Source organism: Chiloscyllium plagiosum, unplaced genomic scaffold (assembly GCF_037043375.1).
Source record: "Chiloscyllium plagiosum isolate Xiang-an unplaced genomic scaffold, Cpla_swu_hap1 HiC_scaffold_6, whole genome shotgun sequence".
Taxonomy (NCBI): Eukaryota; Metazoa; Chordata; class Chondrichthyes; order Orectolobiformes; family Hemiscylliidae; genus Chiloscyllium; species Chiloscyllium plagiosum.
In genome coordinates, this window is record NW_028270144.1 from 2046714 (window position 1) to 2062510 (window position 15797).

The 15797-nt window shown below is 38.6% G+C and overlaps 1 protein-coding gene across 7 annotated transcripts in view; it reads left to right on the forward strand.

Annotated features, from left to right (window-relative positions):
* Positions 1-15583, forward strand: part of cep126 (centrosomal protein 126) — a 121019-nt gene extending 105436 nt beyond the window's left edge. For 3 of the 7 annotated variants that reach the window (XM_087987828.1, XM_087987830.1, XM_087987832.1), the window contains 4 exons: positions 3499-3574; positions 4989-5201; positions 9377-9438; positions 12753-15583. In XM_087987828.1, coding sequence (XP_087843954.1) covers positions 3499-3574; positions 4989-5201; positions 9377-9438; positions 12753-12869 — 468 coding nt within the window. In that variant the 3' untranslated portion in view covers positions 12870-15583. Of the gene's footprint in view, positions 1-3498; positions 3575-4988; positions 5202-9376; positions 9439-12752 lie in introns of those variants that run through there. The other 4 variants (XM_087987829.1, XM_087987831.1, XM_087987833.1 and 1 more) reach the window with 4 other exon arrangements.
* Positions 15584-15797: the final 214 nt, after the last annotated feature.

Consider the following 15797-nt stretch of genomic DNA (forward strand, 5'->3'; position numbering starts at 1 on the left):
CATGAACTCTATTAATGAAATAAGTATTTCATTCAACGGATTCATTTCCAAAATTAACTTCCCCTAGCTACCTTCAAGTATTTTAACTCCTGTCTCCAGAACCTTATTTGGCTCATTGGGACTAGACCAACAACTTTATCACTATGCTGTTCCATAAAATGAATGAATTTAATGCTGCTTTGACTAAATAACAGAAAGCTGCATCAAATAAATAATTTATAAGAGTTCACAATGATGGAAACAACCGAATTTAGTATTGGATATAATTTTAACCAAATAAAGATGTGCTGTTAATAAATTGAAAGAACCCCAAATGTCAGCAAGACTGACTAAGTATAAATATGAGTTTTAGTCCACCACATTGAATTCTGGGGCCTCCTTGAGAAATTTAGCTAATTAAACCTCAAGTCAGTTTTAAAGGAGGATTGAGGCTGTTGGAACCTGATGCAGTCCTGTCAGGTTTGCCAATAGTCAGCTACACTTGGTACTAATCAGATCAGATCAATCCAAAGATATGCAGTTTAGATAGATTGGCTATGGTAAATTGCCCTGCATTGTCCACGGATATGCAGGCTAGGTGGGCTAGCCATGAAAAATGCAGAGTTACAACAATGGGGTGGGAGTTTGGGTGTGGGTGGGATGCTCTTTTACAGGCATCAGTGGATTGATGGGCTGAATGGCCTTTTCCCATGCTGTAGTGATTTTATGATATGCTGAAGTTTGTGATCCTTGGATGGAAGTGAGCATACATTGATATGTGCTGTGCCAGGGAGTGACTGGAATTCAAAGGAGTAAAACATACATGGGATTAGAGAGTCCATTGGAAATGAGTTGTGGGTATGATCATAACTTAATGTGGAAGTAATTATTTGGGAGGATTGAAGTGTGTAATGAAACAAACACAGAGAAAGCTGGAGAAACTCAGCAGGTCTGGCAGTATCCGTGGAGTGAGAAATAGTGTCTACTGTGACTGTTCTTCAGTTTTTCTCTCCACAGATGCTGCCAGATAGAGTCATAGAGATGTACAGCATGGAGACAGACCCTTCGGTCCAAATCATCCATGCTAACCAGATAACCCAATCCAATCTAGGCCCACCTGCTATCACCCTCCAAACCCTTCCTATTCATATACCCATCCAAATGCCTTTTAAATGTTGCAATTGTACCAGCCTCCACCACTTCCTCTGGCAGCCCATTCCACACATGCACAACTCTCTGTGTGAAAACGTTGCCCCTTAGGTCTCTTTTATATCTTTCCCCTCTCACCCTAAACCTATTCGCTTTATTTATGGACTCCCCCTTCCCAGGGAAAAGACCTTGTGTATTTACCTTATTCATGCCCCTCATGATTTTATAAACCTCTATGAGGTCACCCCTCAGCCTCCGACACTCCAGGGAATACAGCCCCAGCCTATTCAACCTCTCCCAGTAGCTCAAATCCCCCAACCCTGGCAACATCCTTATAAATCGTTTCTGAACCCATGTAAGTTTCACAACATCCTTCCAATAGGAAGGAGACCAGAATTGCATGCAATAATCCAACAGTGACCTAACCAACTTCCTGTGCACCCGCAACATGACCTCCAAACTCCTGTACTCAATACTCTGACCAATAAAAGAAAGCATACCAAACACCTTCTTTACTATCCTATCTACCTGCAACTTTACTTTCAAGGAGCTATGTACCTGCACTCCAAGGTCTCTTTGTTCAGCAACACTCCTCAGGACCTTACCATTAAGATATAAGTCCTGCTAAGATTTGATTTCCCGAAATGCAACACCTCGCATTTATCTGAATTAAACTCCATCTGCCCCTCCTCAGCCCATTGGCCCGTTGTAATCCGAGGCAACCTTCTTTGCTGTCCACTACACCTCCAATTTTGGTGTCATCTGCAAACTTACTAACTATACCTCTTAAGCTCACATCCAAATCCATTCTCTGTGTTTGCTTCAGATTTCTAGCATCCACAGCATTTTGCCTTTATTGAAGTGTAATGAACTTAAAGGAGGAAGGACAAGATAACATATGAAGGAAATTGAAATCATGGAGGAGAAGAACTCAGACAGGACAAAAATCAAGGAAAAGAGGAAGGACATCTTGGGGAGAAACTCAAGCTGCTCTATTGGAGGACAATAGAGCATAAGAATATTAAATGAGAGATTAATTAGGGTGAGGTGTTGCAAGGAGGTGCTAGAGGAGTATGGTAAGAAATCAAAGATGTAAAGATATATGTGATCAAGATATAAAGCCAATACCATCACCACAGATGGAATATCGTCCTGCTTTCTGGAGGAGGAAGCAAAGAGATTTTAATTGGGCAAAGGGCCAATGGCAGGATGAAAGTTTGTAGTGAGGTTTTCTGACCTGTCAAGGTGCACTGAGCTTACCAACAGGAAACATCAGTGTCTTACATGGTCATTAACACGCCAGTTCATCAGAATTTAGTTCCACTTCTAAGTTCCCAATGGACAAGAAATACATGCTTTCAGATTAATGATTGCATGTAAGTGGCTTCACCAGGGGAAGTAGCCATATTTGTGAACTTTGGAATGAGTACCCACTGCTTTGTCCTTTTCGGGAGCATTCATCCATGCCATGATTGAGATAGCAGTGGTCTTAGGTTACATGGGAGATGACCAGAGAGATGACTGCAGTTCAATAGACATAGGGCAAAGAACTGGCCAAGGGTGGAGGTCTAGCTGGTTAAAGGTGGAAAGGCCAGAATCTTTTGCTGTAAGTGTTCATACTAAGAGCACAGGTGGTGCTTGAGATCTAAGGAAAATTACTGCCTGTCTGTGTATCCTGTAAATATCCAGAATGCTTACCCTGACCTCCTGCCCAATTCTGCTACAAAATTCACTGTTATCTCATGTATGCATTTGTAAAGTACTGGCAATCATGTAATCACGCAAGAAATGCCAACCCACTGTGCCCAAGTATTACTTGGCCACTTCCACACCTGCTGCCAAACCTCAACTCCACAACAGTAGTTCCTGTATCTCTAAAGCCATTTCATGATTTGCAATAAGAGAGACAAAACAGCTGAGGAGATGAAAATAATCTGCACATAGAGAGATGCATAACTTAAATACTTTTGCGACCCTAACCAAAGTGGATTCACAGAAGCCTTTGAACTATTGGTGGAATTATTTTGTTCTTTAAATTTTCTGCTGCACATATAATTATATCCTCTGATGCCCTTTACAACATTCACAATGCAGTGCAAAACTACATCAGTAATATATTTAAAACAATTAGATTAAAAACTGAATTGGGTGCAATATGAGAAGCCACATAATCTCCATAGTCTAAAAAGTAAATTAATTATAGTTGTTGTAGTCATTTTTGAATTCTCTGGTAGCTCATCAACATTAACTATTTGAAAGATTTATGAAAGAGAATCTTATTGAATAAAATTGCTGGTAATTTGATACAATTACTGTTACTTTAGTTTCTACCATAATTTACTGATGTTATAAATTAATTTTGTTTTACAGAACATCCAGATTAGTCCATTTCCAAGTACTTTTGATCCAGTCCTAACAATAAATGCTGCTCAAAACACTGAAGAAGGTGCCATTTATATTTTGCAAAAAGAAAACAGATGTTGGCTTATCAAGTGCAGACTATTTTGAACATTTGCATTCTTTCACTGATACCACACACTCTGAGTGCTTACAAGTACAAAGATAATAATGTTTCATAGATATAGTGTCTGGTATTGTCTACACATTGGTTTATCTGACCAATCAAAAACTAGCTTTATTTAGTGGAAGGGAACTGACTGTTCTTCTTTCTGTCCAGCAAGTAAATCTAAAATACTATTTTTTAAAAATTCAATGCACTATTACTTTAATGTGGGTTTTGAAGTTTCGCGTTCATTCCTTTAAGATTTGTGTGCTTATTTTAGTGATTTCAACAGTGCTTGGATTTGTAATGGGTAGATCAAATATGAATAGTTTATTAATATTTTGAGGTGTTCACTGATTATGGATAAAGAAACAGCTGTAGATTTTGTGTCTGTATATTTCAGATGAGATTTGATTAAGTTATCCACAAATGTTATCATTTGTGAATGGAATTGAACTTGTGGTAAGGCTTGATAATTGGTTATGAGATAGAAGATAGAGACTAGGATTAAATATAACATTAAATAAAATCAGGAAACATTGGAAATACTCAGTAAGTCGACCAGCATCTGTAAAGAGAAAAAAATCATGTTAATATTAGAAAGTCTTTTAATTGAAAGACCTATCAGTGTAACAGATTTTAAGCAAGTGCAAAGGCAGGATATATTGACTGTGAGTTAAGAGATCAAGTAAGAGCAAAAAGGGGAAGATATTTGTTTGGGTTGCTGAGGAGAGAGGTCATTCAGATTGGTGCTAAGAATTTAAAATGACAAGCCCAGGGTTGTGCTTGGGGAATAAATGGAGTTGTTCCACAAAATGATCACTGAATCTGTGCTTTGTCTCACCATTATAAACATTGTGAACAGCAAATGCAGTATACCAGATTGAAAGAAGTACAAGCGAATCACTTTTAACTTGAAAATGTCAGGAAGGAGGTTAAAGAAAGGGTATTGCACTGCCCGTGCTGAACTGGACTGGACTGATTGACCAGGTCTTGCTTCCTCCTTTACAAGCCGTTTGTTTACAAGATTAATAAACAATTATAAAGTTAAATTTCTATTTAAAGTTTTGCTTAGTAAAGGAATTTAAAGTACCACTTTACACTAATCTTCTGTTTAACTGTCATTTGTGACCAGGTTTCCTAACTTTCAACTTATGTATTAGTAGCATGAAAGCTAGGTATTTTCATGATGCAGAGTAGTGGCGCTACCTCTGATCCAGAAGGTCCTGGGTTTAAATCCCATCTGATCCAGAGGAGTTGTAATACATCTGAGCACGTTGTTTAAAAGTACTTGGTAGTATGAAAGCTAGAATTTAAAAAGCCTAACAGATTAATTGTTTTTCTGTTATCTTCTCAGCAGTTTCACAAAGCACTGAACAATTTATGCTGGCAGAAAACATGGTGGAAACATCTGCTCTAGACAGTGACATCCTTTCGGCGATGGAGAAAATAGAGACTCAACGATACAGTTTTCTTCAAAACAAAGTTCAACAATTAGGTCTCAGTGCACTATCATTTGAAGAACAACAGCTCCTTCAGTCATTAGACCGTCTCAATCAAAGATTGCAGTGTAAGTAAATTAATCCAGGAACTCTTCAGTTAAAATTTTTGCACTCACACATATACAACTCAAACCTAAATTAAGGTGTAATGAGTTAAAGTTCCCAAAATTGTTTGAACTTTGATGAGATATTTTTGTTAATTTTTTTTAATGCTGTTTCCCAATATTGTGGATGCATGCTGTTGTTTAAAGCTTGTGTATGAAACTTGCAGTAACATGAGCTGGAGCTTTTCTCTGCATGTCCAGTATAATTGCCCCAGCTCCTTCAGCTTTGGCACAACCAATCAGCTATCAGAGTGGAGATTTTTGGAAAGATCCCCTGTTAATTCCATCTGGAGATTGCATTATTGAAAGTGACTGGAATTGATTTCACACACAGTTTATCTGTAACTATCCCATTTGTGATATTTTGCCACAAAATGTATTAGCTTGTTTTACGTAACTGTCATTCACTCATGATTTGGAGATGTAACTGTCATTCACTCATGATTTGGAGATGTAATTGTCATTCACTCATGATTTGGAGATGTAACTGTCATTCACTCATGATTTGGAGATGTAATTGTCATGCACTCAGCGCATTTAAATGGAAAAAGTCATCCTGCTTTGATTGGGAGACATAACAATCATTTTGATGATAGGTTCTGGTCACTGTAGTTTGTAGAGGCTGTTTTTAAATAGACTTTGTTGACTGACTTTGCTGTAAAATGTCAATTATCATTATAATAAATATTTATAGATAGCATAGCAATTAGTTGCGCTTTAACATACAATTAAAATTAATGAAGCAGTCTCTCTCAGCCCTTTGAATTTAAAATCTTCATCATCCAATCCGTCCATAACATCATTTCACTATATCTTCAAATTCAAGATTGGAGGATCCTTTCTACATTCTGGATGTATGAGTCTGTGTTCTCTTCATTTCCCACACTGTTCACTATATCCCCATAAACTACTTGAACCTCTGTAATTCTTTATCTAAAATTATCGACCTCCAACTGCATTTATTAACTTAAAACTCAAAACTTATCTTGTCAGCTTTCAGTGATCAGATCCAAATCCTTGCACAATGGCTTAGCATTCAACCTTATTGATATTTGCTTCCAGTCATTTACAGCAGTGCTTGTCTGGAGAGGGGACCACAGAGTCACCGAACTGTTACAACAGAGGCGGAGGCCATACAGCTCGCCATGCCTGGAACAGACAGCTATTTAGTGCTATTTTCCTGCTTCATCCCCACAAGCATGCACATTGTTCTTCTTTTCTTTAAAAACTGCATAATTATCTTTTGAATGACTCTATTGACAGGCAAGTTAGTCAGTAATCTCTGTCCTGCTGAGAAATAGGGATGCCACTGCATATAGTTGTGGGGTCATCAGATAGCTAGTGTGTGATGTAGAATGACACCATCAGCTCCCGTTAAAGACAGTGGTAGTTATGAAGGTCTGCCTCATCACCTTGCCCAAGCTATATGTAATCAATATAATGATTTAAAGTTAATAAATGCAGTTGGAGGTGGATAATTTTAGAGAAAGAATTACTGAGGTTCAAGTAGTTTATGGGGATATAGTGAATAGTGTGAGAAATGAAGAGAACAGGGACTCATACATCCAGAATCTCTATAATGGAGATAAACCTATGTATTAATATTGACAGATATTAATGGTAGAAATGTGTTGCTGGAAAAGCGCAGCAGGTCAGGCAGCATCCAGGGAACAGGAGAATCGACGTTTCGGGCATAAGCCCTTCTTCAGGCTTATGCCCGAAACGTCGATTCTCCTGTTCCCTGGATGCTGCCTGACCTGCTGCGCTTTTCCAGCAACACATTTCCAGCTCTGATCTCCAGCATCTGCAGACCTCACTTTCTCCTCAAAGATATTAATGGTAGTCCTTATGAACTTTGCCTAATTACTATATTTAGCCCATTCATTCAGCATTGAACTTAGAGTTAAACCTTAAACTTAAATTACCAAATTGGCTAGGATTTCCTCTTGAGACTTGTTAGTGTGGAAGTTAATTGGGTTATCTGAAAAGGAAGAATGAATTGCTTATACTATGATGAGGCTTACATTAATTTTATCCACATTGATCAAGTGCACCTTGATTAAGGACCAATACTGGAATAGAAAGATCATAAGACTGTCCCAAAATTCCTGGTGTCTATATGGAATTCAATTGGTTATGGTGAAATGATAGGGAATATAGATTTAACAAATGTTATTTTCAATGAATCATGCAAAAAACAATACATGTTACTGACACAGCAGCTGAAATACTTGTTTATTTTAACCCTCCTGCTTTGAAGGCTATAACACTGGCTGGGGTTGTCACCTGAAGTTGTATGTTACCAAGATTTTCATCAATGAAATGTATTTAAGCCATTCTAATCCTGACCATTCTCAATGTCCATCTTTGAATGGCCATCAAAATTGAGAGCTCTAATCAATTTGCCCCACATTGCCAACCCAAATGAGGTGAGGATTACCATTTTTACAGAACTTATGCTTTGTCTGAGACTAGCCTACCTATCCTAACATTTGACATGTGGAACACCCTGATGTACTTTTTTCTATTTATCCATTTTGTGGGATGTGGGTGTTGCTGACTGGCCAGCATTTATTGCCTGTCCATAGATGCCCTTGAGAAGGTGGTGGTGAGCTGCCTTTCTTGAACCACTGCAGCCCACTTGCTGTGGATTCACCCACAATGGCATTAGGGAGGGAATTCAAGAATTTTGACCCATTGACACTGTAGGAGCAGCATTATATTTCCAAGTCAGGATGGTGAGTGGTGTTCCCATGTATCTGCTGCCCTTGTCTTTCTAGATGGAAGTGATTGTGGGTTTGGAGGGCGCTGTCTAAGGATCTTTGGTGAATTTCTGCAGTGAACATTGTAGATAATACACACTGCTGCTACTGAAAATTGGTGGTGGAGGAAGTGGATGTGGTGCCAATCAAGGGATGGCAGCAAACTTCTTGAGTGTTGTTGGAGCTGCACCCATCCAGGCAAGTGAAGAGTATTCCATCACACTCCTGATTTGTGCCTTGTAGATGGTGGACAAGCTTTGGGGAGTAAGGAGGTGAGTTACTAGCCTCCTTATTCCTAGCCTCTGACCTGCTCTTGTAGCCATTGCGTTAATGTGTTGAGTCCTGTGTAAGGATGCTACTGAGTAATATGGTACATGTATTCACTGTGCTACTGGGAAGTCCATGTATTCAATTTCTGAGTTGTTCCTCCAGGACTTTGAGGCAAAAGTGGAGCTGTGGTAGTGATGGGAATATTGGGGTTGAGGTGGGATCATAGGCATAAATTATGGTATTCAGGTAACCACACCTGATAATTAATAGACAATAGGTACAGGAGCAGGCCATTCTGCCCTTCGAGCCTGCACCACCATTCAATATGATCATGGCTGATCATTCCTAATCAGTATCCTGTTCCTGCCTTATCTCCATAACCCTTGATTCCACTATCCTTGAGAGCTCTGTCCAACTCTTTCTTAAATGAATCCAGAGACTGGGCCTCCACTGCCTTCTGGGGCAGAGCATTCCACACAGGCACCACTCTCTGGGTGAAGAAGTTTCTCCTCATCTCTGTCCTAAATGGTCTACCTCATATTTTTAAACTGTGTCCTCTGGTTCGGGACTCACCCATCAGTGGAAACATGTTTCCTGTTTCCACAGTGTCCAATCCTTTAATAATCTTATATATCTCAACCAGATCCCTTCTCAGTCTTCTAAACTCAAGGGTATACAAGCCCAGTCGCTCCAGTCTTTCAGCGTAAGGTAGTCCCGCCATTCTAGGAATTGACCTCATGAACCTACGCTGCACTCCCTCAATAGCCAGAATGTCTTTCCTCAAATTTGGAGACCAGAACTGCACACAGTACTCCAGGTGCGGTCTCACCAGGGCCCTGTACAGCTGCAGAAGAACCTCTTTGCTTCTATACTCAATCCCTCTTGTTATGAAGGCCAGCATGTTATTAGCCTTCTTCACTACCTGCTGTACCTGCATGCTTACCTTCATTGACTGGTGTACAAGAACACCCAGATCTCTTTGTAATGCTCATTATAATCTCAAAATATTAGTTTAGCTTACATTGATGCTTGATTACTTATAGAAAATCCATGCTGAAATATTTTTTAAAAATTTTAAAACTGCTTTTCTTCTGCAACATAATTTAGATATCAAAGAAATAGTCCAGACAAGTCCATCGAATGGCCTGCTACAAATTCCATCTCCTTTTGTGAGTAAAGTGTTTCTCTAACTGCAGATCATTTCTTCCAAATGCCTTCAAAGGCTAATTTTCCAGGTGCTATTATTGTATCTAGTTCTATGAAGCATCACCATCACATGTATCTGGGTCAAATTAGCTGTACTGGATGGTTTCTTTGCACTTTACCTAGTCATTGAGCCAAATTATAATGTGGTTAGATTTATTTTTAATGGGAGTAACAATGATGGGAAAATGATGCAGTGGAAAAGAGCTGGACAACCGAGTAACAATACTTTAGTTTTCCTGTAGTCACTTTTATTTTTAGATGCAACACTTTCCTCACTTATCCACATTTCAATTTTATACTTTAATATCACAGTTGTACCAATTCTCTCAGTTCATAAAATAAAACAAAGAACAAAGAAAACTAACAGCCCAGGAACAAGCCCTTCGGCCCTCCAAGCCTGAGCCGACCCAAATCCTCTATCTAAACCTATCGCCCAATTCCTAAGCGTCTGTATCCCTCTGCTCCCCACCTACTCATGCATCTGTCCAGATGCTCCTTGACTGAATCTACCATGCCTGGCCCTAATACCTCTGCTGGCAAAACATTCCAGATGCCCGCCACCCTATGTGTGAAGTACTTGCCGCGTGTATCCCCCTTAAACTTTTCACCTCTCACCTTGAAAGCGTGACCTCTCATTATTGAATCCTTCACCCTAGGGAAAAAGCTTATCTCTACGCACCCTGTCTATGCCCTTGATGATTTTGTAGACCTCAATCAGGTCCCCCCTCAATCTCCTTTTCTCTAATGAAAACAAGCCTAACCTACTCAACCTCTCTTCATAGCTAGCACCTTCCTTACAGGCAACATCCTCGTCAACCTTCTCTGCATCCTCTCCAAAACATCCACATCCTTTTGGTAATATGGTGACCAGAACTCTAAACGCAGTATTCTAAATGCAGCCGAACCAATGTCATGTACAATTTTAACATAACCTGCCAGCTCTTATACTCAATACCCCGTCTGATGAAGGCAAGCATACCATATGCCTTCTTGACCACTCTATCCACCTGTGCAGCAACCTTCAGGGTACAATGGACTTGAACTCCCAGATCTCTCTGCTCATCAACTTTTCCCAAGACTCTTCCATTTGCTGTATAATTTGCTCTAGAATTAGACTTCCCAAAATGCATCACCTCACATTTGCCTGAATTGAACACCATCTACCACTTCTCCACCCAACTCTCCAGTGTATCTATAGCCTCCTGTATTCTTTGACAGTCCCTTATGCTTTCTGCTACTCCACCAATCTTCATGTCACCTGCAAATTTACTGATCAGACCAACAGTGCCCTCTTCCAGATCATTTATGTATATCACAAACAACAGTAGCCCCAACACTGATCCCTGTGGAACACCACTGGTCACCTTTCTCCATTTTGAGAAACTCCCTTCAACTACTACTCTCTGTCTCCTGTTGCTCAACCAGTTCTTTATCCACCTAGCTAGAACACCCTGCACACCATGTGACTTCACTTTCTCCATTAGTCTACAATGGGGAACCTTATCAAATGCCTTACTAAAGTCCATGTATATGACATCTACAGCCCTTCCTTCATTTATCAACTTGATCACTTCCTCAAAGAACTCTATTAAGTTGGTAAGGCACGATCTCCCCTGCACAAAACCATGTTGCTTATCACTGATAAGCCCATTCTTTTCCAAATATAAATAGATTTTATCCTTTGGTACCTTCTCCAGCAACTTTCCCACCACTGACGTCAGACTCACTGGTCTGTAGTTATTGGAATATCCCTACTACCCTTCTTTTAAAGGGGGCATAGCTTTAAATTAAGGGGGGGTAGGTATAGGACAGATGTTAGGGGTAGGTTCTTTACTCAGCGAGTCGTGAGTTCATGGAATGCCCTGCCAGTAGCAGTGGTGGACTCTCCCTCATTATGGGCATTTAAGCGGGCATTGGATAGGCATATGGAGGATAGTGGGTTAGTATAGGTTAGGTGGGCTTGGATCGGCGCAACATCGAGGGCCGAAGGGCCTGTACTGCACTGTATTCTTCTATGTATTCTACTGCGCTGTATTCTTCTATGTTTTACAGGGCAACAATGTGAGCAACCCTCCAGTCCTCTGGCACCTCACCTGTATTTAAAGATGCTGCAAAGCCAGATAATGAGTTACTTGGTTGTAGTTTTTTGACTCCACTCCTAGTCCTAGATTTTCCAACTAGCAGAAATAACTTCTTCCAATCTGCTGCCCTGAATATAGTAGTATAGCTCATTATCATCCAGCACATTGTTTATTCATTTACAATGATAAATGTGAAATATTGCATTTTCATATAACAGACAAGTGTAGGGCTTATATAATTAATGGTATTGTCTTGGGAAGTGTTGTAGAACAGATGGACCTAGGGGTGCAGGTACATAATTCTTTAAGTTTGCGTCACATATTGACAGGATGCTTAAAAAGGCATATGGCATGCTTGCCTTCATTGCTCAGTCCTTTAAGTATAGGAGTTGGAAAGTCATATTAAGGTTGTACAGGACATTGATGAGGCCTCTTCTGGAATAGTGTTACCAGTTCTGGTCACCCAGTTATAGGAATAATCAAGCTGGAGAGGTTTCAGAAGAGATTTGTCAGGATATTGCCAGGTATGAAATGTTTGAGTTATAAAGAGAGACAGGATAGGCTGAGACATTTTTCACTGGAACATAGGAGGTTGAAAGAAGTGTATAAAATAATGAGAGGTATAGATAGAGTTAATGGTAGTTGTCTTTTTCCGAGGAGGGATTTCAAGACATGGGGGCACAATTTTAAGATGAGGGGTAAAGATTTTTAAAAAAACACGAGAGGTAAATATTTTACACAGAGTGTGATTTGTGTGTGGAATGGATTTCCTGAAGAAGTGGTGGATGTGGGTACAATTATAACATTTAGAACATATTTAGATAAACACATGAACAGGAAGGGTTTGGAGGGATTTGGGGCAGGAGCAGGCAGGAGGGACTGGTTTAGATTGGGATTATATTAGACATGAGCTGAAAATGTGTTGCTGGAAAAGCGCAGCAGGTCAGGCAGCATCCAAGGAACAGGAGAATCGACGTTTCGGGCATAAGCCCCTGCCCGAAACGTCGATTCTCCTGTTCCTTGGATGCTGCCTGACCTGCTGCGCTTTTCCAGTAACACATTTTCAGCTCTGATCTCCAGCATCTGCAGTCCTCACTTTCTCCTCGACATGAACTGGTTGACCGAAGGGTGAGTTCCATACAGTACGACTCTATGACTGTATGGTACAGTGAATATCCTTGTCTGTTGTTTTCTAGGTCATATCAAATGGTGTTTCCAGCTCAAGTACCAAACCAGGACAAGCTCTTTGTGGCACACAGAAGGATCGGAGCCTTACTCCTGATAATTACGGACAATTTCAAAGAAAATACTGAAGAAACAAGACCAGCTGATGACCATGAAATTCTACTTCCAACTTATTGTATAGTGTGGACTTTATTTTGAGGTGAAAACTTTGAAAAAATTTTTTTAGGTTTACAATGCACTTTAGCTCAAACCAATTTCACTTTTCGAAAGTTATTACCTCAATGACTAAAGGTAGTAAAGTTAACTTTGTTAACTTTTAACTACCGTAAGAACATGAAAACTAAGAGCAGGAATAAGCAAAGCTCTGTCGTTTTAATACAATCGTGGTTGATCTCACCTTAGCTTCAACTTCACATTTCTGCCCGTTCTAATTAACCCTTCAACTCATTATTAATACTAAGAACTAGAAGTGTCTACTATCATATTTCTCTGTATCCCCATTGAAAATATCAACTAAAAGGTGTCTGAAAAATCTATCTGATCAATAAGACAGTAAAATATTTTCTTATATGTAGTTCCTTCTGTGTTTGTTCCTCAGGTTAGGCAGAGGACAGGAAATAATTTTCACATGTGACTTAAGGATAATGCAGACTTTGTTTTTCTTGCACAAGTACAATGATTAGTTTAAATATAGTATCATAAATGAAGAACTGATAGACATAATTGTGGCTATTCCAAAGAAACAATAAGGAGTGAGGATCTTGCAAACAGTTTCCAACTTGCAGAGATTGTCACAGTCTCACTTACATTTGTTTCCTTGACTGATCAAATTAGTAACTAGTAAACATAGTCATAGCCTTGAGAAAATAAGAACAAAATCGTATAGAGATTTGGTGTTCAGAATTATGTGCAACATTGCATATTAAATTTGATCCAAGCAAGGCGATTTGTCCATTTGATCAATTACCTTATTCATTCCTCTCTAAGAAACTTAACACTTCTGGCACCCTCTCACAGATCAACAACAAAACCTTATCGTCCTGACACTAGCATCAAAATACATAGTGGACTATAATTTGCTATGCAGGTGATGTCAGCCACTTGTTAGACTTGTTCCTGGATGTTTAGGTTTTTAAATTTTTCATAGGGCATCAGACAGATTGAATGGAAGTAACTAACATTTAAAAACAATCTTAAACATAGACTGTTTAGTCTAACAAGATCTAACTTTCTGCAGATGTGTTTAGTTTGCATTTATCATGGAAATATTTCAGCCTCACACTATTCTATGCATTTCAACAGTGAAGCAGAGAACAAGCTACTGTTTATGTAGAGCTAAAGGCTTTGCAGACAACGACGCTTGGATATTTGAACTTAACAACACATTTGCCTCTTGTATGAAATTGCTATACTGCTGTGGATAAATAACATTGAGAGTTATCAACTTCCCTGTTATCTTACTAACTGGTGTGACCAGTGACCATGAAGATGTTTCGGAATTTGCAAATAATATTTTTCCAACAATTTTGTCTCCAGTTTTTGCTTACTTCAGTAGATGCTATAAATGCTGGCTGCATTGAAATTCAGTGAGCACAAGTTGCCTTCCTGTATCTCATCAATGTGATCTATGCTTATTTACAAACCATGTGAGGGAGTTAGTGTTAACATGTGAGCATTATGGGACCATCATATTGAACCATTGTTCTTATCTGACACCAAACGTTGATATTTCCAGTACAATTACTGAATAGCAATCAGGTTGGGAAACTGGAGATGACAGTCCATTCAAAGACATGAAAGCCAATTGAGTAATACAGAGAAGCTGTTTTTAAAAGGGATTTTTTTTTACTCTGGTTGGTATCTGTTTGAAACACTTTATAATGCTAATTGTTCTGTTGGAAAGAAAATAATGGTTATTAATCATAGTTTTGAGAGACAACAATCTCTTCTAATAGGTTTTGATTTTTTTTTCTTGCAAATAATATACAATAAGGAATGACTGTTGACATTGACATCTGGATGAATCAGAAATATTGCTAGGAAAAATTGCAAACTTTTTAGCTTTAATTTTGGAAAAAAGCACATGGAGGTTGAATAACATGACTGCAGATTCTTTTCCCTGTCCTTGTCCTGACACCTGTGTCTTTTTGTGTGGTGTATCTCTCTCTCTCTCTCTATCTTTCTCATGTTCTTTCTCTTTCTCTCTCTCACTCTCACTTTCTATCTCTCTTTCAATCTCTCTCTCTCTCTCTGTCAGTATAAAACTATCAAGAACTGCCATATGCAATATCAATGGTTGTTCAAAATAGTAAAACGAAGTTAAATTCAAATAGCTGGTTCTCTCCTGTGATCACAAACACTCCAAAATCTTTGAACTGTAAACCTAGCAGTAACAAAGAAATAATTACCTTGACATACTAGAAACTAATTCAAAAGTTTTTTGGCTGATAGAATGGTGTACTAAAGAGTAAAAGTCTCTGAAATATATTTTGTGAAACAGGCTAATATGTGCATTCATGAAAAAGTTTAATTTTTATAATCACACACTGAAATTAAATATATCCTTCAATATGCTTTGTTAAAAAAGACTTCTATTTTATTATAGATGTAACCATTATAGTTGAATATTGTGGCACAGCCAAAAACATCAAATTTACATGTACATGCATATTGAAACATGTAAGCTTGGATTTATTTTGTTACAACGTTGTAGTAAGAATCAAAATATTGATCCTGCTTACCAGATTTTGAATGATCAAATTTGTGTTATGATTGTAACCTCATTTCTAGTGTACTTTGTAATATATTTGCTAAATTATACAAACTCAGTTTTGAATATTAATTGATATGTGATTGCTGTTTAATTTTTGATATTTTGTCTAATTTTAAACGTATTTTCCTTAATATTGCAACTTCTATCAAATTGTGTAATTCCTTCTTGTAACTACAACCTAACAATCCACTAACTCATCCCCCGTATTGTAGATGAGAGAAGTACAAAATAGAAAATCAGGTCCCAAAGGAGTTGTTTGTTGATCTATAAGTTTAAGGATAAT